Genomic DNA, 25,681 nt, shown 5'->3' with positions numbered 1-25,681 from the left:
GGTGACCTGTTTCCTGTTCCTATAGTGTGAGGTAGTGTGATATACCCCCAGGCAGCACCTGATTCCCAAATAAAGATATATATATTCTAATGTCACAGGCCTCATGTAAACCTCATCACATTTAAGATTAGCCGCTGAAACAGATCTGCTCTAATCTGCTCAGGATTGTGTGCGTGTGTGTCTGTAAATGAGAGCTCTGTCAACGAGCGCTCAAACTCAGCTCCTCCATAAACACTTTAAACCACTCGAGGAGCCCCACAGCTGTCTCGGCCCGCTGGTGCCCAAGCATGTGTGCGTGTGTGTGTGTGAGGTCAGAGGTCAGCAGTCCTGACATGTCAAACCAATTCCTCGTCACTTTTGTGAGTGTGTCAACTCTGTGTTAACTTTATGTTGCTGCTGAAATATCGTTTCGTCCCTTAACTGTGGTTACGGGGGCGGGATGAGGTAAGTGTTTACATACATACTCTCTTGCAGACTATGCTTAACCTTTCTAAAAGTGCAGAAGCCGAAATGGGCCCACATGAAGTGACAGACAGGCACAGGCCTTCCACCACTGCCACACTGATGCAATGGTTTCGTGTTAAAAGCTGATCTCTTTCTGGCTCTGTGCTGTTCGTTCGGTACGACCAGGACTAGTGCGGGTGTGATCGGAGAATCGCTAAAGTAAAAAAAGCAAAGGAAACTATTTTAAGTCTGATTATGGGGCATGTGTTTTTTTTTTTTAAAACATTGCTATTGCTGTGTCTTTATTTCTCACAACAAGTTTCAGTTTGTGTGTGTGTGCTCCAGAAATCCTCAACCCGACACCCCACTTGGGCAAACTGCGACACTCTACTGCCTCCTGGTGGTAAAACACTGCAATGACATATGCTGAAGAAAAAGAGGTTTTCAACAACTGGAAAACAATATTTCTGATCTTACGTCATGTTGATGGATTAATAATAATAATAATTAATTAATTAATACACGCAAACAGTGGAAAAAATAGAAAATGGGTCCTATAAATAATTTCGGTAAATGTAGGTGTAACACTTTTCATTTTGATCAACACAACTGAAATCTTAATTAACACATACATGCTCGTGCTATTTAAGTGTACGTATGTATTTGAATAATACACGTGAATTAATAAGTATTGACACTGAAATTGTGACAGCTGAAATAAAAATCCATGCAAATGAGAGCTTCAGTGTGCGCACATTAATCAGTGGCATTCCCGAACTGAACGCATTTTACAACCCAGCAGAACTTCAATTCTGCGTGCTTCTTTACATCAGCATGACGGAGGGCGCATTTGTATGGTTGCACTTTCATTTCGCTTTTCCGCCGAGTCAGACACACTTTGTGTAAACAGGATATGCATGACTCCCTCTGTCATGAAATGGATTATATATGATGAATGAGTAATAAATGACTCTCAGTAAGTCTCATAGCACCAGGAAATGAATAACGACACCAACACAGACCCCCTCCTCACACAGCTCCCTCCCCTTCTGTCTCTCTACACCTTGTCATACAAACACACACACACACACACACTCCCCCCTCTCGTGACACTCACACACACCATTCCACTTCTCCCAATATGGCAGTGGTCTTGGCATCAGTGGTGCTCGTTCAGGGCAGACAGAGCTCCCAGGTCTGGACTGAGGAAGAGCAGGTGTACTGCTCTCAACAGAGGCTCATAAATACTCTGCCAGGGATCTGAGGTGGATTACACGTTGATGTCATCATATTAAAGACTCTCTGTCAGCAAACACGTTGAAGACCTTATAATCTCCTGCCTAACTAACCAGTGCTGCTCTGCAACAAAACCAAAATGCAGAACTGAACCCCAGCTTCTGTCATTGAAGATATAAAGGCTGCAAAAAAGTGCTTACTCGAGAGGACATGACAATTGCACTACCTTAAACAAACATGTACACAACAGTGACATGTTTAGCACTCTGTGTGCTGTTCATTTCGTGTCACATTTCAACCAACCCCTCTCGAACCCCTCTCCTCTGCAGCTGTAAGACCACGCTGTGTCCAAATAAAGGCTGCAAACAGCCCTACCGGCGTTCTGACTGGATGTTTCCCTTTTCCGTATTACCCATGGCGCTTTGCAGCGCCCCCTTCTATTGGTGGAGGACAGTGACTTCAGCTCCATGTGGGCCTCTTCAGGCCTCAAGCCTGGTGTATCCCGCGTGCTCAGAATAAGCCCAAAGATCTCCAATTACACTCCTCGCACGGATTGTTTGGTGTCACTCGCCGGCTGGATATGATGATTCTGCGCCTGCAGTGTAAAAGGATAGTTCCAGTTAGAGCCTGTTACGGCTCAATCGGAGCAGTGAGATATAGCAGGGACAAACCAATTAAGAAAAAATGCAAGCTGAGGTGTCACCTTGCTGGTTGGGCTTGTTCTCACCCTCTTTGGCAAAACATGCTACCTGTTGATGGCCCCGGGTCAGGTTTCCCTGTATGCTGCAGGGAATTGTGGGAATGAGATACGTCTCTGGAGCATGACGTGAGAGTTGGGCAGCCGAAACAGCGGGCTGGTTGTGAACCAAAATCGCCCGCTTGATGGCTTTCAGCACACCTCTGGCTGAAAGAGCAAATACATCAGTGGCTAAATGACATCGACTGCTTTCTTCTGCTTAGTTTAACCACAGCAGATAATAACGTACGACCGTTCGGCTTCCTCGGCTTCAGAAGGCCTGAAACCAAAGAGGCGCCACTCATTCATCTGACATTTGGGTGCAGAAGTCGACGAGATATCGTATTATGAGAGCGCACATCAATCATTCCTCCAATGTGAAAATAGAATGTGCCGGAAGAAGCTCACATTTTGTGCCAATGAGAAAAGCTTTCAGCTCCGGCGACCGTATCACGTCCACACACGTGGCCAGTGAAAAAAGAGTTGACTGTACTGAAACAGCAGTCAGAGTGCACCGGCTGACCTGGTAGCCTTCCATGGCTGCAGGTTGCTGGGTGATGCGATGCCTCGGAGGACGACAGGGAAGTGGCGGGAAGGGGGGAGGGCGGCAGAAAGCAAAATGAGAGGGAAGGCGGGAAGGAGAAGAAGATAAATGCAATCACTCATTCTGAATGGAAACACCATCTGTCCGTCTCTGTGTCTCTTCTGGCTTCAGCACCCTTCTTTTCTCTGTCATTGCCCCTCTGTCGGGAAGCAGAGGTGGACTGAATGGTGACATCGTTGCCTCCTGGGAACAACATCCTGATGCTGTCTGGGTGGGAAAAGCAGAACTCCAGCATCAGTGATTTTGTTGCCAAGGGGAGGACCATACCAGCGGGAACTTCCTAATAAATGTGGGCGCTTGGATGTTCCATGATGATGATGAGGATTGACAGTACAACTGAGCCACAGCAGCAGAAGTACAGGGGCCTGTACAGCAGCAGTAGGGATAATAACAGTACGAATGATGTAGCAGCATTAGCAGTTGTGTATCTGTTTCTATGAATACAACCTTGTTATAGCTGCATCATTAACAGTAACATAGGGGTTAAAAGTGCACATAGGGCTAAGTATGCCATTCAAATATTTAAATCCTCATTACCTGGTGAGGTTTTCGTTTTGGTGGGGTAAGCCTGAGAAACAAGCCTCAGCTGCAGTTCTCTTCTGCCTGCTGTTCTGCTTTAAACCTCTAGAGGGAGCTAATGCTCACTGTTGCATCTGGGGAGACCATTCAGCAAAAACATCGACTAAGGGGCGAATAGTGAGACCATGAATCATGTACTTCAATACAATGACAAATCAGAAAATGTACAGTTTCTACTGTCATGGAGTACGTACAGGAGTTTCGATTGTGTCATGGGACCATTTCACAATAAGTTACACTTATCAAGTGGTGAGGAGTAATCATCAGTTATGACTTTATGAATGTATGGAACAGGTCCTGGCAGAAACAGAGCTCCTTACAAGACAACCTTGTGAAGAAAATATCATACAACAAACCAACAGGAATCCTTCAATTCATTCTGAGTTCATAACCTGGAAACCATCAGATACGTCTGCTCTTAATTAAATAATACAACAGTTGCTCAATGTATGCAAGGTCGTGTTATTAAGAAAAGAACTCCGCTGCTACTCTCATCCTTCAGGCAGGTGTTACATTAGACCAGATAAGTTATTGATCCCCATCATGCACTCTGCTGCTGCAGAAAGGCCGGCAGCCTCCAGGGAGTGTGCTGTATATGTGAGCGCTTTGTCCTTTCATTGTCCTGATAGCCTTCCTCTTCCTCCTCATCACCTCCCTTCACTCTTCTTTCACTCCCACATACCTCCCCCCCTCATTCAGTCACCCTCTCTTCCATCTGATGCCTCCCTCCCCTCCTCTCTTTTTCTGTGCATCCCTCTCTCTCTCTCTCTCTCTGCCCATATGTTTAGCTTGTCTCTTTCGGTGGCCCTGAATGAGGCGTCTGCCCTGCACTAAAAGTCAGGGGGGGGGGGGGGGAGGAGTGGGGCTCGCAGGATGCAAGGTAGGAAAAGAAATATGCTGGTGTCATGCGTGGTTGGACGCACAGAGATTAAAACGTGTTGCAACACATTGTGCAACGTCATGATGCAGCAAGATTTCGGGGCAATGCATTTCAGATGAGAGACATTTTTCTTTTTCACAGAGTTGAAATACTTCGGGGACGGAGCTACGTTGGTGATTTCACAGGATGGGTTGAATTGGATGTCTAAAAGGAGGTGCAGTGACAAAGGAATCAAGAAAAGGTATTTTTTAGATCTATCACTGTAATAAGATTTGGATGTTTTGTGGGGATTTGAGTGTGTGTTGGTGTATTGGCCGTTTGGAAGTGACTGTGACACAGCGAGGTGTTAACTTACTCGAAAAAGGGCAGTTTACAGGCTTCACGGCCTACTGCATGTGTGTGTGAGAGACCATACAGTTGTGTATGTGTGTGTGTGTGTGTGTGTCCTTTTACATCCTTTACGTCACAGCCGCTGTGAGTCAGCTCCTCTCTTCCTCTCCTGAGTCACTCATCCAGCGGTTGCTAGGTTACTGCAGAGCGTTGAAAGTTTCCTATTGCCTTTGTCTCCGCGGATGGATGGGTCCCCGATATTTATTCAGGCTCAGGAGTGAGTGGCCAAATAATGCGTGTGCGCGTTGCGTGTGCGTGTTTTGTGTAGCGTGTTTCACAAAGGCTGACGAATCAGTTTGAGTACATCCTGTGGGGCGGTCTGTGCACCGCAGCTCACCTCTTGAAATGTCAAACGGATCAAAAAGAGAGAGAGAGAGAGGAAGAAGACATTGCCATGGAAATATGTTTGTTTGTAAAAGGAGATTATCTTCAGACAGAGAGTACAAATAATCTCAGGTCAAAGGGCCAGCCAATGTCCACCAACCACAACCAAGTACCCTTTGCCTGAAACTAAAACATGCAAGTGACTTTCAGTGTTGGGCATTATCCTTAAAAACATACAGGTTTTGTCAACAGTGTTGACTGTTGGTGTGACACAAAGACTCTTTTTGATATACGCCACTTGCAAACAACATGTCGTCGAGTGACAATTGCCACTTCTGCTGCAGCCATTTAAAACGAGCTTATGTTACTCTGATATTGACAACTACTCCTCAAATGTAACTGTCAAATACATAATTCTCTACTGTAAATTCTAAAAGCGATCTAAACCTAGACCAGGCTAAATATTAGTCCTCTACAGCTAGCGTAGCCTGTGGAAGTGTCGAACTTAGACAAGGTGTGAATCTCGTACATGCATCCGGACGGTTTCTGGCCACATGGCAATTGTAAGTCCATTATTCACTCTCTCTTTCACTCTCTTTCTTTTTGGTCTCTACCAACTCCTGAGGGAAATTTCTGGATCTTTAGTTGTTAAATCCTCCGCTGTGTCCACCAGCTAGTCGCTGACTGTGTCAGTCTGGATAGGTAGGTGTTGTTCAGTGCGCTTTTAGAGCTTTCTTCATTGGAAACAGCTGCCGGCTGAGGCCAAAAATGATGCTATGAGAGCGGGAAGAGTGAAACCAAAACAGTAAAGTTGTGGACCGTAGCTAAACAACAAGCTGAAACTCGCCATCAAGCTCTGATGATTCTCCGTAGGTTCATCCACGAGCGACCCCCCTTTCACACTGTCACGTTGTTTTCACATTGTCATTTGATACATTGTAAAAATATCCATTATGTCTAAATGTCTAAATGTATTCAGTGAAAAGGGCCTTTTAGCAGGAGGAACAATGGGCACTATTACAAAAATAAGTGTTGGAACTACTCATTAAGCTCCAAACATGTCATTCACTTGTTTGTTGCAAGATGAAGAACAAAACCAGTTGAAATAGCCCATAATACAAGTTGTGCATCATACAGGAATGAAGAGCTCCAGCTGATGATGTCCTCGGGTGAGATGATCCGGGCCGCTGAAGAGCTGCAGGCCATCACCTGCGTCCTTGATCAAAGAGGAAGTGCATCGTCTCAGCTTTGCAGAAACAGTGACTGCAGATCAAGCATGGTGACGCGACCATCACCTTCCTCCACCTCCCCTCACCTCTGCTGTCTTCCAGAGGAGCCACGTCATTCTACGCTCGCTTCGTTAGCTCCGTACGTCTCAGAGCGCCCAAAGCAGGCCCCGTGGACGAGACTTGTTTTAAACATGCAAGACATTTTTAGTTTTATCAAAAAGAATTCAAACATTGTGACCCAGCAGGACAGTGTCAATGATAGGGTTGTCATTTTCTGTGATGTGGACATACCGCTGCAACATTTTGGTGATATTTGCTCCACTGAGGATTGTAATCTGTCAATAGGGGATACTGGTTGGCACATCAGTGATGACAATGCGTTAAGTGCTGCCCACAGTCCAAACACCAGCAACTCTAACGGGAATCAACACGAACTTGTTATCAGAGACAATTTTCACGACCTCAAAAGTCGTCTGAAATCCTGTCACATCTGCGCTCCAGGAGTGTTGTCTGGGAGCGACACGAATGTGAAAAAGAGGAAGAGCGTGTCCTTCGAGGATGACGTCATGGTCTACCTGTTCGATCAGGTACTCTTTTTTCCTGTTGTCTGTTACACTGTCGCTCGGTGGGTTTACTTACTGACCACTCTGTTCAGCCAAGCCAAGGATGTGACGCTTCCTTTGTTCCCTGTTTGATTCCCACTGCTGCTATTCTTAGGAGAGTCCCACCTTGGAGCTGCACTCTGAGGCCTACACATCTCTGCCAGACGTCACATTCGAAGACAGCGGTACTATTGGACGATACCAGTGATTTTGCATGTTTTATCCCATGTTTAAACTTAACACGGCCGACCATTTTGCACTGTTGGAAAGCAACGAAGAACATTTACTCAAGTAAGAAAAGGTTTAAGAATACGTGAGTATTTCCATCTCATACCGCTTTATCGACAAGTCAGAGGGAAATATTCAACTTTTTACTGGACGATATTTATTTCACAGCTATAGTGACCAGTTGCCTTAGATCTCAAGATTTTTACAAACATAATATATATGACGAGCTCATAAAATATGATGCATCGTGATAGATTAAACCATCCAACAGTGTATAACATACATACATTAATGACACAATTGATTCAAGAATTTCCCTCATAATGGGGACCACAGTGTGCTATTGCAACTTTTACTGACGTGAATATGATATTCCATTTTCCGAACTTTATATATATTTTCTGAAAATAAATTAATTTGTAATTTATTGATATATAAGGTAAAATCTCGACTCTCAAACTTGGCCTGCAATGTGGATTTTTTTCATTTCATTATTTTACTAACCACTTAAGTTCAAGAGGCCTCTGACTATGTCACAAGATCCGGGCGGGACACTACGATGGTTAACCCACTTTAGTGTGTGTAAATCCTGCTAAGATGCTGCAGGCTAATGCCGCTCGGTTGTCTCTAATTGTATGTTTTGCCTGCAGGCTTGGAGTGGGACGATGACTTTTCAGCTTTGGAGAAGAACTGCCATTTTCAGTGTGTCAGACGCTCTCAGCAACACACCTCGTCCCTGCCGGCACAGAGCAGCACTGCTCTGTGCCGCCGATTCTTTCTGTCCCAAACCTGCCTGTTCCTCACCCATGTCACTGAGTCAGACCTTGAGCTGTGAGATAAAGATCTATCTACACACACGCACGCACACAGGTGTGTGTAGGTGCTTTGTAGGACACAGTGGTGGTCAAACGCAGCCTTTCACATCGTCTGCTGTCAGCCACCTCACTGTCACCATGGCCTAACGTGACATCCACACTTGTTTTTCTTTCCGGCAGCCAGCCTTGGCCTCATGGAAAAACTGACTAATCGACCAGATCTTCACCTCTAGCTCATCTCCCCGCCTCCCTCCTCTTTTATGATGAGTCACAATGTTGTCAATTCCAGTAAATAAACTTAAACAAATTGTCATCCGTGTCTGGAATCACATTTCATCATTAAATAGTTGTTTTCAACAAGTTCCAGGTTGAACCTATACGAGGAGTATATGTTGTTTAGACTGTTTGTTTTTCTTAAACAGAGCATACTTGTGGAGGCCCTGTTTGCTTGCCTCATTACTGAAGTGTATTCAGCTCTGAATTTATCAGCAGCTGTTACTGAATAAACAGTGGAAGCCTGAGGGCCAATGGAGGCAGAAACTGAACAAACTAAAAGTAATAGATAGTGTTTCCACAGAGCCAGCATCAGCGAGGTTTGGTTGATTAGATACAGTGCACCTGAGGAGGAAATAGCGAACCTGGCAGGACCAGTCTTAGTTTGCACACACACACACACACACACACACACACACACACACACACACACACACACACAGACAAGGTGGTCAAGGACACCAAAAGCTAAACACGTCTGGAGCTGGGAGCGTCACACCTGTACATTGTTGTTGTTGTTCTATGTTTGTGATATTCTCATATCAGTGTTAAGGTTGTATTGACAATAGCTGAAAAGCTAACATGCCACGTTTCCCCCTAATTAATTCATACAACATTTGACTTACTGTTGCCATGCATTATATTTTCTTAGAAATCATAAAGGTGATGTATACATACGTAGAAAGAAGACCGCCATTAACATTACAACCGTATTATTATTAAACCTATTTAAATGCATTGCTCAAACGTTTAAGAACTTTTAGTTAATTTATGATAGCAAATGGTCTTGAAATGTGTTTATACCATTTAATTTTAAGTTACCTTAGTTGAAAAAAAACATTTCAGAAACAGATGAATGGTCAGTCAATATATGTCACTGCCGTGACACCACCCTGACTCACTCCACTATCTATCACAGCAGGAAAGCGCAAATAATCCAAACTGCCAGCAGTTGTGCTTGGGCCCCCAGGTCAAACAGACATGGTGGAGTTACCTCAGAGCACACATGCAAATGGCTGAGGGTTGTGTGGGTGACTATCTTAAAAAGATAATGATACTTGTGTTCTTTCCTTGTTTTTGGTTGTTTTTTTTGCTGGAGTAGTTGTATCTGTATTATGCGAGGACGGCCACAGTCCAGTCCCAAACATGTAAAACTGTTTGTCTGGTAAAAGGTAAACAATGTGCCAAAGTGTCACTGGCCCTGCTTCTGTACATTAAGGTGTAGCCTGGAGGACTGTATTCAAATGAAGCAGTGGAAGGCGATAAGGCACAATGGAAATTATGTTAACTGCTTCGAGTTGAAGGAGTCGACGGGAAAACGAAATGGTGCTTCTGACTCTGTCGACTATATCTCATTCAACCCCCTTACAATATGTGCCAAATAACAGCAATAATGTAAACACTGAATCATTGCATCTTTTAAAGTCCATGCTGATTATCTGCACAAAAGTAAGTAGCCAATAATATTAGGAAATAAGGAAATATTGTAATCTGTACACTACTACATTTATTTTACACAAAATCATTTATTAAGATGATAAAATATGATGCATTGACACAAATTAAACTACGCAATATTAAAATAAGCCATACCTCGACCTAATACAACGTTAAAGTGCTGCTTAATACTTTAACAGTAATGAGCATAAATCTTGCAATACAGGACTTTTACATTACAGTATTTTTGTTGTTCACTTATTCTTAGTAAATTACGTGAATACCTTTTCCACCACCGAGTGGTGTATTTGATTAAGTTCTCTTCAATTGAATACAGCCCATTTTTGGACAGCGCAGTTCAAATGAAGAGTATTTATTGCAGTTTAGTGACATCGTGCAGAGGCAGCGCGGGACATTTGGGCAGCGCACAGAGCCGGAGGGAGTGGGCTCGCTCTCTGATTGGCTGAGCAGCGCGACGTGGCCCTCAGTCAGTTACAGGTAGCTCGCATGTGACAGTTATCTGCGCGCGCGTGTGCGTGTGTCTCTCTCTGTGTGTGTGTGTGTGTGTGTGTGTCTGCTGCTCTCTCCGCTCTTCTTACTTCATATGATGGTGCGTTGAATGACCGGCTGCATGGTGACGATTTTTCTGTAAACACTTTGAGGAGGAGGAAAGTTAGCTCAACTCCCAAGGTAAGGATTTGACATGTTTTAATTATTAAGCTGTTTTATACACTTTAAGGCTGCTGCTGTCATGTACTACAGCGAAGGAAACGGACTTGTGCCTGTTTAATCAGTTACAACACTAATATATGGGTCATATTGGTTGAGGAAAATGAAGAGAGGGATGTTGATGGAGAAATACCCTCTAGTTTTCCAACTCTTTGTATTATGTGCACTAATATGTGTAAAACAGCTTGGTCTGAAACATTTGACCAGTTTCAGCACATTATTTGATACTATGGTTTAGAAATGTCCACTGTGGAAAACACTCAACTAAAGCTATACAGCAAACACGACTGACTTCGAGAAGTTCATTCATCGAGACCATATTTTCAAGGTAAACCTCTACATGGGTATGATGAAGATTGTTGGAGGTGAATTAGCTGAGTGCTGGCTGGTCCTCTGTGTTTTTGTGAGTGTAACCTTGGCATTATCGCAGGGCCGTGAGGATAAGAGAGGCGTAGATTAACAGACCAACATCATGGAGCTTTCTCACTGCAAGAGGCTGATGAGATACAACAGGATGCTGCCGTTTAACTTGGAGAGAGGCTTATTCAGGAATTGGGGATTACTTGTCGACTGGGAGAAGACTGTATGAAAATACTTGTTAAAATGCATGAATATATTTCAGAAACACAACGTTTTTCCCACGTTCCCATCTTTTCTTCCAGGCCTGTTCAAGCTGTGAGAAGCACACTGTCACAGAGAGAAAGGTGAAGGAGGCCCACAGGATGAAGTCCAAAGGTAAGGCTGTGAAACCGTCCAGGAGGACCTGGTCTGACTCTGAGCCAGAACTAGGACCGGACACAGAACCAGAACCGGGTTCCAGCGAGCAGGAGGGCTCGGAGGCATCGGTCCGGATCGGTGGCTCTTGGAGGGGGGCGCTGAGGAGCGGGGACGGCAAGCGGAAAAGAGGTGGAGGCCGGCGGCGCAGGCAGCACGGCTCCAGCACCAAGGAGCGCAGCGCCCGGAGACTAGAGAGCAACGAGAGGGAGCGCGAGCGCATGCACAAACTCAACAACGCCTTCCAAGCGTTGCGCGAGGCCATCCCCCACGTCAACACCGACAAGAAGCTGTCCAAGATCGAGACACTGACCCTGGCGAAGAATTACATCAAAGCCTTAACCACCGTCGTCGTGGACATGTCAGGGGACTGCCTGCCAGCCGGCGGGGTCCCGTCAGAGGCCAGCGCCGCCAAGCTGCTCCAGTGCTACCAGCAGCACCTGGAGGAGGAGGGGGGGGATGATCTCACCCAGTACCTCACCCACATGCACAGCTTCAGCCAGCGCAGCTAACAGTGGCTGCAAGGTGGTTCGGGAGACCAGGGGGCCGTCTCCAAGGCAGAGAGAGGAGTGGGGAGAGCGTCGGGGCCAAATCTCAAACCATATCCAGGGCCTTCAGGTGCACTGCTCTGGGGTCTGCTCAGATGTGGTTCTCTGCGGGAAGTGGGTGCTGTTCCAGATCATGGACCTCTGGCATTGAACCCATGCTTGACCATAGCCAGATGTGGACTGTCGAGACTAGAACTTTATGCAAAACATGAAATGATTTGAGCACAATTCACCTCGCAGACAAAAAGACTGCCGACCGGATGGTGAAGAGCAGATGGATTGTGGTGATGAAGACGTATCTGTTATTGTACTTAGGGCTAATCTTTCGCCATTCTGTCTCTTTAGTTCTCATCTTCTACCGTTTGAGTCAGGGCAGGAACTTGTTCTCTTTTTCTGTTATCTTGTGATCTTCTGTGTATTTTCTGTTGAGAAACCTGCTGAGCGTATAGCCTCTAGTCACAACTGTCACATCGAGGAGGAAGAGCAAGGCAAGCGGCAGGCCTGAATGCTGAAATGTCCGAGGTATAGAAAGTGTGTTTGCTCATTTGCTCACCACGACAATCTACCAATTTCAGAACATGTGTCTTCTTACAGGTTGCGCACCCACAGCTGGAGGCCAAAGATGATATTTAAAGTGTGTGTTATTCGAATTGTTCGTGTCTCCACGTGGTGAAAAAGATCAGGAGACGCTATTTGGGGAGTTATTGTCAATAAACACATTTATTTATTGACAAGGACTGTTACTTTGACCATGCACAACACTTGAGAAAAGTACTCCACAATGTCAACAGCACTGATGTGCTGCACGCTACAGTAACAGAGGATGATGTTAGTTATAAACAGATAAAAGACACCGATCTCTGTACACTTTCAACATTTCCAAAGGCTGGATCATATTTAGACGGTGCATTATGAAATGGGGGAATTTAGCCGACCATCGACATAAATGGATGCCTGAACGGCTGCATTTCATCATTGCAGCAACGAATATACTTATTGTATAATATTAATATCTTACAGACTTATAACAAAAATATAGTGGGGGTTTTTTTTAAACATTTTTTTTCTAATTGCTCAGTCATTCTCCTGCCATCAGGAAGTAGACAGCATGCAAATATTCTCCTGAGAAAGAGGAAGGTTCAACCACAAGACTTTTACAAGTAATCCTCACGATTCCCTTATTTCCATTGTTAACCATTGCACGTACTCCAAGACAACATACAAATTATAACATTTATTTGGAAAATAACATTAAAATCCTGAAAAAACATTCGTTCCCTGTTTGTATAAGGCAAGCAGCAACAACCACAGGTAAATAAAGCCAGTGCAGGTCTTGTTACAGCTGCTACATGCTGGCTCCAAAAAACACTCAGAGTCCTTTGAAGTGGGAAAACCTTAAAATGTCCTGAAAAAACACAAAGTAACCTTTTTTGCACAAGATATAGGGTCTCAGGGGGGGGGGGGGGGGGATACACAGATGCTGCAGTCTGTGGTGTAAAATCATACACGTGTGTCAGATTAGCAGCCTGTGACGTCTGGATCAAACATTGTCCTGCTCGCTCTATCCTGTTGTCAATTCTTCAGAATAATCAGGCTTCACTGGAGCGCTGGAGCTGACAGTTTAGCAGCTAAGCAACTGTAAGTTAAGTACACCATTTATTTAAAAAGAACACATCACGCTTCCACGTTTGTTTCGACCTTGCATGAGGTGCTCTATACACAGAAACCAAACAGCCTGATGAATAAATAAGGAAATGCATTAAGACCATCAAGTTCAATGTCAGTGACGAAAAACTAATGAGACAGAAATGCCCGTACAGCTTAGTAAAAAGTGATATTTGGGTCGATCGACTAGAAATTAAGATTGTTCCGAGAGTCCGAAAGTCACAACTTTCTGTTGCACTGATTGCAGTGAAGACTGTCCTCTGGAGCGGGGATTCCCAAAGTGTGGTGAAAGTGTTCAAATGTTGATTATAAACGTATTTGTAATACGTCAAACACAAACGTAATCAGGGAGAAAATACGTTTTTGGCCAAACGTAATTGAGAATGCATTTTAGTTTTGGGGGAACGTCATTTTTAGGAGACAGCGCAGTGAGGTTCTGGCTAACAGCTGTCTGAAGCCCTCTTATTTACGCCGATCGTCACCTGAACACCAAGCATGCCAAGTCAAAAGCCCCTTACATTCTTTATATCGAAATTGGAGTTACAAAACAGCCCAAAACAACTGCAGTCTCATTCATGTTGGGTCTACAAAACACGCACTACGGGCTTCATATCTGGTCACAGAATAGCCAGAAAGGGGCTACCGCACACAATCGCCCAAGACGTGTGCTCGCCAGCTGCCAGAGAGATGGAGGAATGTATGATTGGGGAGAAAGAAGCAAACAAGTTGGACGTATCCAACGACACTGTGTCGCGCCGCATCGATGCTTTGTCCGAAGACATCCTGGCGACGTCGGTCGCGTGAAGAAGAGTTTTACTCTCTGCAGGTAGACGAGTCTACAGATGTGGCTAATCTGGCCAATCTTCTGGTGTACGTCCGTTACCTTTTCGAAGGCACGGTGCAGGAAGAGTTTTTGTCTTTTTTGTGTTTTTTATCTTGTAAACAAACACCACGCGCGAGCAAACTGTTCTCTCATTGGTCCGATTTTTATGGCTATAAATAGGCTCTGTTGCTTTGTTTTTTAAGGTGTGTGGGGGGGGGGGGATTGGGGGTGCGTGAACCCGTTCGGGATGTAGAAGGGGGTGCGTGGCCTAAAACGTTTGGGAACCGCTGCTCTAGAGTATTGAGTTGGATTATCATTGATGCCGCTCCAGTGATAAAAGTAGAAGCACTAGAACTACAGACTACAAACTGCATATTACTACAAAGGTAATATGGTTGAGGGAGGCTATGTGCAGTACGAGTGTGTCTAACATCCCACAGCGTTGCCGTTGACCTCCGTGTTCCTGACAGGGAGGGGGCTCTGAGGAGCTGGGGCTGTCAGAGAGGGAAGACGGACGCCGGGCGGCTCCATGGAGTTTCCTCTCACTGTGATGTGGTCCCATCCACCCTAAAAAAAGAAATCTTGTGTTTGTTGCAAGTAAACATATTTACTGTCTGGTTCTGAGCACAAAAGAAAGGATTGAACGTCCTCCTGCTGCCTCAACATCTGCTGACGGCCTGCGATCTACAAATCACCGTACACTAACATTACTGCCTACATCAGGCACAATACAATATTTAAGACTATTGCCAAAAATATTCAAGACTCTTTAATACGCTGACAACACAGTCACACAGTAGAGTTTCTTTGGTGCCTTACCCCAATGCCGTAGTCCCACGACTGTCCTTTAGGCTCCACGGGTTGGACCCCGAGTCGATGGCACACTGTTCCACAGCTGAGACTCTGGCTGCCCTGCACCTTATCTGCTATGATCCACACCTACCCCACAACAAGAAAACAACAGCAATCTCAATCATTAAAGGGTTGTTTATAATCGCAACGCAGCACTTCTTATGGTGGATTCATGCGCTGACATATATATTTTGAAATATATCAATTCCGAGACATATATTCTGAATCATCCATCAAAGCCGCATACTTTCATGTAAGAAGTTCCAAATAATAAAAAGACGACTCACATTCAAGTCTGAACTTCAATGCCCCAAAATTCTATGTGCATTAAAATCTATAAACCGCCCACAGCATGCTCATGGTCGCCAACACAGTCTTTTTATAGAACATAGAATATCAAATCGACAGATGTGGCATTAGAAAAAAAAGGATCATGACTGATATAACTAATATAATGTCTGTCACATCCAACTCTATGGTTTACTGTGAAGGAGATCAACAGTGAAACGGCGTTGTCCTGGTACTGACCTGGTCCAGAGGCCCTGCAGAGACCTTGCGTACATTATTAGAGATGTGCTCCCAGCTGGAGCCCTGAGGGTAGCTTGGGGTCAAACCCTGGCGGTACCACAGGTTACCTGCACAGGAAATCCAAGAAACACAAATATCAGGTATCCACTGCTTAATAATCAATGTTTGCATAAGCTCGAAATACCAATGCAATCGTTTGTACCATTTTCATCGACAGTGTAGACTGATGTCCTCCCAACAGACACCTGCTTCAACTTCTGTTTGGCCGGGGAGGGGATGTGGTACCAAGAGTCTCCTGCAGGGGGAGACACAACACTTAATACTGTGTCAGTGAAAATCCTCTTTGTTTTGCAGGATCAGAAGCTGACACTTTTAAGCGTCCTTAACTCTGCTTTTTAAGTAAATCTCAATGTTTCAGGTTCAAACCGGACAGATGCATGAGTGACACACAGGTTCTCCTGCTGACCTGCTGGGCTCTGTGGAGACACAGATCCCCTGTAAAAGGCAGAACCGTCCTTGGCGATGGCCCAAACCTGGCTGGCAGCCCCGATGGAGATGGACTTGAAAGGCTGGTCAGTTCCCACGTGGAGCCACGAGGATCCCTGAGTGAGCAACAAGGGGATGTTAGAACAATTACCTGCCAAGTACTTTAAAAATGTTTTCCAAGAATCAGACATAAAAGATGTCCCACTGCACTCTTGTATCAGAGTCATGCACGATAAGCCTCCATTAGGACTGAAGGATATGATAAGAAAAGGATCCCCACACAGTTAAAAGCAGGGAAGGACAATGTGGTACTGACCTGAGAACAGGGAAATGGCTGTGAATGTTTATGGGTGACTTACTAAATGACTAAATGGCGTTCGACCTGTTCGTGGGTTTGTGCCGTAAAGGTGACTCACAGCCGGTGTCAGTGTGGTGACTCCCAGTCTGCAGAGCACGTCTCCCTTGTTGCTGATCGCCCACAGAGGAACCGCGTCCACGCTGCCCTGCGCTGCACAAGGCAGGATGGTCACATCGATCAAGGATATCGGCGGGATTTCTTGCCAGGGTCCTGTGGTGGTCAGCTTACTCTTCCTGTGCAGGAGGGGGGGAAAAAAACACAAAGCTCACAGGTGCCCCTAATCGCAGTATCTGAGTGTGACGTGTGGCAAAAAGAGCCATTGATTACATCAGAAGTTATTTTGAATCATAGTACACTCTTATTTTGAAAGTTGAAACCACGAGTTGGTGTTATTTTGTGCTACATTGTGCTGCATTATGTTTCAACTCTTTCATCGCTGGTAAACAGGTAGATGTTACAAGTGAATAGAGTTCAACTACGAGTGAAGTTGGTGTATGATTTCTTGAATATTTAATGCGTTTTCGAGTTAATTTCACAGCCAAATTAAATGCCATATGTTCAGGCTCTGTTGGTCTTTTATTAACAGTCAGAATCTTTGAGTTGAGTTTGTGTATTTGCAGACAAAAACTGCAAACGTCGAGTGCACTGTCCACTGTCAGACCACATACATATATGACAGAGTTGCTTTTTCCAGTACCTTGCCCATCGCCTGCGACGCACAAAGTCCTTCAGTGTTTTATGGCCATGATATGACCTGCATGGAGAGATGGGGAAGAGGAAGGAGCGGATTGTAGAAAAAAACATTCATTAAAATCAAAACTATTAGGGCAGCATAGCGTGAAAAAACAACAACTGAGGAATGGAAAATGAAACCTACGCTGGAAAATCAGCTGCATACTGCCAGCCTTCTCTGTCTGTCCCCCCAGAGACACTGTAGTCAATGGCCCAGTCATACACCTGGAAACAGCAAATATGGGAAGTGAAACACTGTGAACACATCAGTAGTTCTGGCTAAACGCAATCTGTGAAGCACAGGGAATTTAGAGCCGCGATTCTCAATGTTTATTCAGCACAAAGGATCTCTCACAAGAACACACCGGGTAGTTAGTTATGTGGAAGAACACGAGTATCAATGTGTTCGATTGCGAAGGATATCATTTCAATTCTTTACACAGGAATACGTAACAGTAAAGAAGCTAAAGACTTTAAATGAACAAATACTTTGCACGGACCCCGCTTTGAGAATCCCTGTCCTACAGTGTGTGTGTGTGTGTGTGTGTGTGTGTGTAGCTGGACTTACCCATGTCCACTGAGGGGAGGGGGGTTTCATATTTGTTTTTGTGCACTCATGCAGTCCTGATGCATCACTCCACATGTAGCGGTCTGTAGGGAGCCCTCTAAAATAAAACACTTTAAATGAGCCACGTGTGACTTTGTATTTCAAATCAAACTTCACAAAACAACATGCACTTTAGCCGTCTGCAATTTCATCACAGTTCCGAAATGTGACCATTTCTTAGTCTCCCTGGTGTAAGTGTAGACAGTCAGCTGTATTAGCCTGGCAATTTCCAACAGTTCCTACTAATAAAAACTAGGCACATGTATTTCATAACTGCCAGTGGTTAAAGTACAAACGTCCCCTCTTGAAGTTGAACCTCAGCGTCACCCAGAGCAAACACTCTACCTGTTGGTGTAGCCGGAGACAGGGTTCCACCTCTGGTTCTCGTAGATGTAGACACTCTTGACATCCACCTGTGTGTAAATGTTATCTGTGCTGCTGGCCAGTCCCTGGGAGAAGCCTCCTCCATAGCCCCCGGTGTGGACCCAGGCGGTGTGGTCGTAGCCAATCCCCCACACGATGCCCACACTGTTGCACTCCACCACCCGTAGGTGACCTCCAACCTGCCGCCAGAACCTGCACAGAAGGAATAAATGCTCCATGAAGGCTGAGTGATTAAGATAGGAAATTTTAAAAAAAAGACGGCAAATATTAAAAAAGAAAAACCCTGTACGTGAGTGACTCTTGTTCTTACATCTGGTCGCAGGGGGTGGGGTAAGGCATGGCCTCCAGACTAGGAGAGGGCTCACTGACAAAGATGTCTCCTTTACAGGTTACGGACCAGGAGGCCTGCTTAGAGGGAGAACCCTGGATCCCTCTGGAGTTGCAGCAAGAGACACTCAGCAACACCAGCTTCAAATCGGGAACGAGGTGAAGGCAGACAGATCGGGTCGGAGAGGGGGAGAGGGAGGGGGAGGGAGAGAGAGAGAGAGAGAGAGAGAGAGAGTGATTACAAGAGACAGAAAGTAGCCAATAAAAATGAAATGGTGATCACCGAGCAGATTGGTATGCACCATTCTGGTTTTCTGGGATCAAACATGCCGTGCAGTATTCATACGTACCCAGTCGTGCATCTCCAGCTCTGTGGCTGCTGCCAGTCGGATTGGCCACCTCTGTTTGGTCCGCTCGGGGGTGTAGACGGCAAAAGAGTGTTTGGAGTCATTCAGCACAGGAACCAGGATGGTGACCTCGTTGATGAAGGCATGCAGGTACTGGAGAGAGTGACGGCAGAGGGAAGAAGAGACAACAAGCGGCGATAGAAAGTAAATAGAGGAGAAAAATAAGAGAAAAAGCAGTAGTTTTTCCAAAAAGGAACAGCAGTACTGACTCATTTAAATGACTCATTCCATCGTGGAAGACACAGATACAGTCAATGTGACAATCGGACATGGAAACCATCAAAACAACTAATTCCCTTGAGGCTTATGAAACTGCCCCAGTGGTATTCATCAAATCTATGCAACATCGACCCCACCTTCTTCTCCTCATAGAAGTTGTAATAGATGAAGAGGATGCCGTCCTTGTTGCCCTCTGGTCCTGAGAACTGCTCCAGGGCAAAATGAACATCTATCCACTTGTGTGGCTTCCAGTCTCTCCACCACTGCATGGTTCCCTTCTTCACCCACACAGACTTCACCCACACAAAGCCAGAGACAGAAATAAAAGCAGATGTTAGAAAGTAGAGCAAATATCCTGAAGATCCCGCTGTTGGGCAGGTCTCGTCTTCTCAACGTGTGGAAAGTACCTGTTCTATGGCTTGTTCATAATGTCGGAAATTATCCATCTCTCTTTTGGTCCTGTCACTGAGTTGCTCAAAGATTTGTTTCCGCCAGGCTGCCGTCTGGGCTGGAGTGACAGAAAGACTCATGGACTGGACTGACTGGACCAAAGCTGGGAAGGACAGAAAGGAAGAAAAAAAATCAAAAACTGAAAACAGAAAGGGAAACTAAATGGGCTCATGTTTTTACCTTAAATGCACCGCGGGTGTCCTGCAGACATGGAATAAAATGTTGTCATGCTAGCCTTGGAGCTCAGATGTTACATGAATAGCCTCTCTTTGTGTGTTCTGGGACTAAAGATGTTATTGCATAACGATGTTACATTCATTAGATCTCTTTTTTACCTCCAGAACAGCCTCAATTCTTCAAAGCACTGATTCAATATTAAGCTGAAAAAATGTGGAGTCCAACAGCTGAATCATTTACTCGACAGCTATCTCCTGTAACTCACATGACGCGTTCACAGAGCAGTTAAACCAGTTGAGTTGGGAGTGACTGTCCACAGAGCAGCCGCCTCCACTGACCCACGCCCACAGAGGGTGCTCATCTGCTCCGTACTGGTCCTCTATGGCCAGAGTGTATGTGGCCACCGACGACAAGCTGCACGTGTCAGCTGAGTCCGCCACCGCTCCAGTCTGGGCCTGCTGGCCCTGCGCCTCCTCCAGATCAACGTTACTCCACTGGGGGTCAGGAGGCCCTCCGGACTGGCTGGAGGAAAGAGCTCCACTAGCCCAGGGGGCTTCCACCTCTTCTTCTCCGGGGATGGGTTCCTCCTCCAGCACAGCTGGACCCGAAGGGCCGCCCTCTCTTGAGGTCTTTCCTGGTTCTCGGTCAGAGACGAGTTCAGAGATGAAGCTGTCGCTGGTGACTTTGGGGATGCGGGGTTTGGGGGCGTCTATAGGTTGGTCAGAGAGGTCTGTCGGGGCATCAACAAAGGACTCTGGGGAGATGGAGGCGACGAGGCGGCCGGCTCCATCTATAGTTCCTTTCTCTGTGTCCGATTCCACATCGCTCACTACTGACTGAGCACGCACCTCACCACAGAAGTAACATCCAGCGCTGTGACATGGAGGGAGAGAAAGAGGCACCGCATGAATTTAACATAGCATACATATTGACACGATGGCCTGCACTGGAAACGTGTGTCTGTAACATAGACTGTATATCAGTGGATTATACTGGTTCATGGACTACGGTTTTCAAGCTTCAAGTTCAGCATTCTGGCCATCACCTTCTTGTACTTTTGCAACCAGAAGTGACACGAGAGGAGACCAAAATGTTATCATTCACTTTCATGAACTGAAAACCCAAAGGGTTAAAGTTCGAGGACGAAAATGCAGACAACTTCCAGACTGGACAACGCCGTGGTAGCCACCTGTCAATCACAAGGTAGCCGCATCCTTAAGCATACCCTGAATCCTAATCTCGAAATGGGACCATAATGTACCGAATGAACATCACGACGTGTTGAAGAAGACTTGAAACTGGCGATTGAGACCGTACACTCATGTCTACAGTGTTTACTGAGGTAATACATCAAGTGAGAAGTAGAGTCATTTTCCCATTGACTTCTATACAACCAGAGGAGTTGAAGGCACTTTCCCACTGGATTCACCTTTCAGACCCGGAGGTTGCTGCCTGGTCTGTCAGCTTCTATAACTGCTTCCTGCATCTTCCAGTGATTACAGACCCCTGATTATATAAATGTCAGTTCATTTTTAAAAACATGAATCCAGCAATAATAACAGCAAATAATTATATTCATTTAATGATAAATGTTTGATTTGTTGTTAAAATGACTCTTTGAAAATAGTGAACTTTGTGTGGCTCCACTCATGTCAGCAGCCCACTCCCTAAAGTGTCTAAAATCTGTTGATATCCGTGTGTGTGTGTGTGTGTTCACTGAGGCCTCTCCACCTCTGCAGGCTGCTTGCGCTGGCACTGGAGTGGGATCGGTCTCCGTCTCGGGGGACGGTGATGGCCTTCCAGGTTTTCCCACTCAGTTCGCTAGAAGTCACGCCTTGTCGGAAGTACACCGCCCGATCCTCACAGCTGATAGCGAACACCTACACACGACAACAATCGGTTAAAAACGTCCACATCCCATAACCTCGCACTAAGAGCCATGCGGTAATGCTAAAGCAACCAACGCAAAGGAAGGTACTTGATTTCCAACTTCCTTACAGTTTTACACAAGTTGTGATGTCAAGTGGCTCATAGTCACCTGATCGTTGAGTCCTACGTTGATCATGATCATTTCTCCCACCATGTTGATCCAGCCGGAGCCACTCGGGTTGTGGGAGTTCACGCCGCGTCTGAACCACACCTGGCAAAGCAGGAGAGTGGGGAGAAAAGTGCTCATTACACACATCTGAGTGAAAACAGTTGTACTTAATTAGGATAACCGTTTTATTAGAAGCTTCATTAGAGAATTTCCTTACTTTGTTGTCCTTGGTCAAAGCCCAAACAACGTTGACTCCCACGGCTACATGTGTGGCTCCCACATCAGGACTGGGAGAGTCCACCTCCGCCCAGGAGGTACCTGACATGCAAAGAAATAATACGCTCAATACAGACAATAAACGCAATCACACACAAGCCGTCATCGCCGTCCCACCAGTCAGCCTGTGTACCTTTGGGGCAGTCTCTGCTGATGCCCTCCCTGACAATGAGCTGCCCCTCCCACAGCACCGCCCAGATCAGATCCCCCGGGCCACAACTGATCTGGACCACCTCCCCGGGGAGAGGCATCTCCTCCCACAAAGAGCCCTCAGGGTTGTGGTGGCAGAGTCCCTCTCTGAACCACACCTGGGGAGAAAAGGAGGGTCAGATAATCAAGATGGGGACAGTAAGTGAGGAAGAGAAATGTCTCTGCATCAAGCAACGCAAATGCAGCTGACGTGACGGGAATAACAAAACTGACATACTGACATCCTTGGTATGTGTGTGTGTGTGTGTGCGTGTGTGAGCCGTACCTTGCCCTGCAGGGACACAGCCCACAGTGACAGCCGGCCCCTGGGCTCGTCACTGATCTCCCAACCTCCACAGCTGATGTCGCTGAAAGGATCTGGAAGAGTCGTCTGCTGCGAGGGGATCTGTGAGCACACACACAGGAAGAGAGACGCAGGTGAACAAACAGAAAGCTTTACACACACACACACACACACACACACACACACACACACACGGTATAACCCACCTTAGCCCAGGTGTCCATGGCTTTGTATCTCCTGTAGCGGAGCCATCGCTTGCGTCGGACGCAGGAGTTCCACTTCTTGTCTTTGGTGTAAGTGGCGGGAAAGTCAATGGCGTAGGTCCATCCCTGCAGATACAAACACCTCAGTCGTTAAAACAAGGCAGGAATTCGAAAGACAGAAACTGATGCTGAAAGTAGGGAGATGCCAGCAAAAATAATAACTGGACACTCACCCCTTTCTCTGTGGGCTCTCCGTCCAGGTTTTCATCCGCGTGCCAGTCGCCCTCCCACTCCCAGCTAATGGAGGGAAGCCAGAAGGTGTCCAGAGGCTGGTGCTGCAGACCCGTGACATCACTCCACTGCCAGCGATCGCTTGGCAACAAACGCTCCGAGAAACCACCAACAGGATTCCATCGCTGACAGAAAGACCGACGGAGACGGCGTGTTAGAGAACACACAGGGCGATGAACAAGCAACGCAAAAGTAACTGTTTTCACCTGATGGTCCCTTTAAGATCAGCATACAGTATACTTTCACTGTTTGTGGTATTTTTCTTAAAAACGGGTTCACCGTACTTCTAATGTGCTTGTGAACGCACACAGCTGAGAGTGTGTGTGCTGGAGTTAGCGACAGAGGAAGTGGGGCGCTGCTGTATGAGGATGTTCCACTTTCTTTTTCAGTCACTCAATCACACATAACACATGGTCGAGGGGGAACTACACATTTTCGATTATCCTCAGAATACTTTATTGAGGAAATAACAGAAGGCATAGTGAGAGCAAAGGAACAGCCTGGGTTCCATTCTGCCAGAAGAGGCTTACTTGATTCTCGTAGGTCTCCTCCTGGTAGCGGACCGGCAGGTCAGAAGCGTGCAGGTTCAGGTAGATGTTGTTGTCACAGGCGATGCCCCAGCAGCACTGCTGAGCTGCCGTCACGCGCTTAAACTCCATCTGGGCATCGCGGCACTGCTCCCACACCTGCCCCGCCGTGGACAGGCTGTAGACCCGCCCGTACACGTCCACGGCCCACAGCAGAGAGACGGGCATGGTCGCACCGGGAACCTGGGGAACAGCAAGAAGAGAGCGGCTGAATGTAGACAATGTGGCTTTAAAGTAACAAAATGTTTTTGTTTCTCTACAATGAATGACAACATCAAGTATATCATCTGTATCTGTTAGTTCCAGTGTGTAATTGGAAATAATATTCATACCAAATACACTGTTTTTTCTAAACTGCATCATTAAAGTATATAAAATAATACTATTCAGGACGTCAGGGCAATAATTGTATACGCATTTCCAAATGGTATCTTTGTGATCATGCCTTGAATCTAAAAAATGAATTTCAAGGTTGTTTTAAGTGCTTGTTATGATGGAAAGGTTAAGGAGGACAGAGGCGGACAGACAATAGATCTACTAGGACAGATAAATAAATTAGAAGCTAAAATGTTATGATGAAGAGAATTCAATAAAAGCACAAGATTGGATGTGGTCGTAAAAAAAATAACATGGAAAAATAAAACATACATTTGAAGTGTGTTACCCAAATATTCAATGTGGTAGGAGGAAAAATAAACACATTCAAACTAACGAACTCATTTACTTATTTATCCTTTATAACAGCGTAACAGGGATGCTGCTGCTAAAAGGCGTCTCCTCTGTAAATTCAGCTCATAATGATACTAATCATGATTATCAAAGAATACATGGGCACTGACAGTGAGGACACAACGACGCTGCAAGCAAAATAAACAGCAATATGTGTATTTATTGGTGGTGTGTTACTGTGTAATAACGTATGTAGCTGCATAGCAACGTACGTGTCAACAACTCAAGCTACACATTAGCTGCACGACGCCGCAGGTATGAATGACAGAGGTGTGAAATGTAGCTACGCTGTGAATGCTCCAAACAAACTGTACAATAAAACCAGCTTGAAGCTTCGACGCCAACACTCGCTCTCGGTGAAGGCTTACAGGATGTAAGCCTCTGGAAAGAGAAAATTAACGAGAGTTCAAACACACCAACCTTGAGCTTCCTCTCATGAACCGTGAACCGGCGCAGGAGTCACCGCTGCTCATTCAGCGGGGCGGTAATGAATAGAAAGCTGTCTAAATCATAATTGTGTCGCTCTGATAGTCACATCATATGTCTCTCCGACGTGAAACAGGAAGTGTCGCTGTTTCTTCGCTCCTATTGGCTGTTTCCCCGGTAGCAGGTATTTGCAGCTTCAGCCTCCAGCAGGGGGCGCTGCTGGCCGCATAACCTGAATATATGCTCATAACAGTGGTGATAGATAGATAGATAGATAGATAGATAGATAGATAGATAGATAGATAGATAGATAGATAGATAGATAGATAGATAGATAGATAGATAGATAGATAGATAGATAGATAGATAGATAGATAGATAGATAGATAGATAGATAGATAGATAGATAGATAGATAGATAGATAGATAGATAGATAGATGGATGGATGGATGGATGGATGGATGGATGGATGGATGGATGGATGGATAGATAGATACTTTATTAATCCTGCAAGGATAAATTTGTTCGCTACAGCAGCATTGCAAGGTACTCAAGAGTACTGCATTGAAGTACAATTTCTGGGTACCTGCACTTTGATTGAGTATTTTCAATTTTCAGTACTTAATACTCCACTACTACTTAATACTCAACACAACCAGCTTATACAATATGATTCATTGATTAAAAGCCCTGCACTCACACACAGGTGTTTTATTCATTTGTGTGGCTGACTAGGCCTGCCGAGGTTGGAGCTGTGCAAAGCTTTGCTGTGATTTACGTGAGGTCACCATTAT

The 25,681-nt window shown here is 45.5% G+C and overlaps 2 protein-coding genes across 2 annotated transcripts; one reads left to right on the top strand and one right to left on the bottom strand.

Moving 5' to 3' along the window:
• Nucleotides 1-10,355: 10,355 nt before the first annotated feature.
• bhlha15 (basic helix-loop-helix family, member a15) lies at nt 10,356-12,549 on the top strand. The gene is made up of 2 exons (XM_079293277.1): nt 10,356-10,467; nt 11,169-12,549. Exon 2 carries the CDS (start codon nt 11,229-11,231, stop codon nt 11,790-11,792), a length of 564 nt encoding a protein of 187 aa, XP_079149403.1. The 5' UTR covers nt 10,356-10,467; nt 11,169-11,228; the 3' UTR covers nt 11,793-12,549.
• On the bottom strand, nt 12,547-25,014 carry tecpr1a (tectonin beta-propeller repeat containing 1a). Its single transcript, XM_079293870.1, has 24 exons — nt 24,881-25,014; nt 23,675-23,914; nt 23,087-23,269; nt 22,857-22,979; nt 22,633-22,752; nt 22,291-22,465; nt 22,099-22,199; nt 21,882-21,983; nt 21,575-21,723; nt 20,109-20,716; nt 19,624-19,769; nt 19,354-19,509; nt 18,941-19,090; nt 18,574-18,731; nt 18,225-18,455; nt 17,841-17,937; nt 17,418-17,497; nt 17,238-17,294; nt 16,599-16,773; nt 16,163-16,298; nt 15,899-15,991; nt 15,697-15,803; nt 15,136-15,255; nt 12,547-14,883 (listed from the first exon to the last, which is right to left on the bottom strand). Exons 2-24 carry the CDS (start codon nt 23,897-23,899, stop codon nt 14,743-14,745), a joined length of 3,633 nt encoding a protein of 1,210 aa, XP_079149996.1. The 5' UTR covers nt 23,900-23,914; nt 24,881-25,014; the 3' UTR covers nt 12,547-14,742.
• Nucleotides 25,015-25,681: the final 667 nt, after the last annotated feature.

This window comes from Melanostigma gelatinosum, assembly GCF_949748355.1.
Source record: "Melanostigma gelatinosum genome assembly, chromosome: 21".
Taxonomy (NCBI): domain Eukaryota; kingdom Metazoa; phylum Chordata; class Actinopteri; order Perciformes; family Zoarcidae; genus Melanostigma; species Melanostigma gelatinosum.
This window is presented reverse-complemented; position numbering and strand designations above follow the sequence as displayed.

Coding starts and splice junctions, on each gene's coding strand:
- bhlha15 (XM_079293277.1), top strand. CDS start 11,229: ATGAAGTCCAAAGGTAAGGCTGTGAAACCGTCCAGGAGGACCTGGTCT.
- tecpr1a (XM_079293870.1), bottom strand. CDS start 23,899: ATGCCCGTCTCTCTGCTGTGGGCCGTGGACGTGTACGGGCGGGTCTAC. Junction 21,724..21,881: donor ACGTAGGACTCAACGATCAG/GTGACTATGAGC, acceptor TGTCGTGTGTAG/GTGTTCGCTATCAGCTGTGA. Junction 19,770..20,108: donor CTGCTCTGTGAACGCGTCAT/GTGAGTTACAGG, acceptor TGTCCTTCCCAG/CTTTGGTCCAGTCAGTCCAG.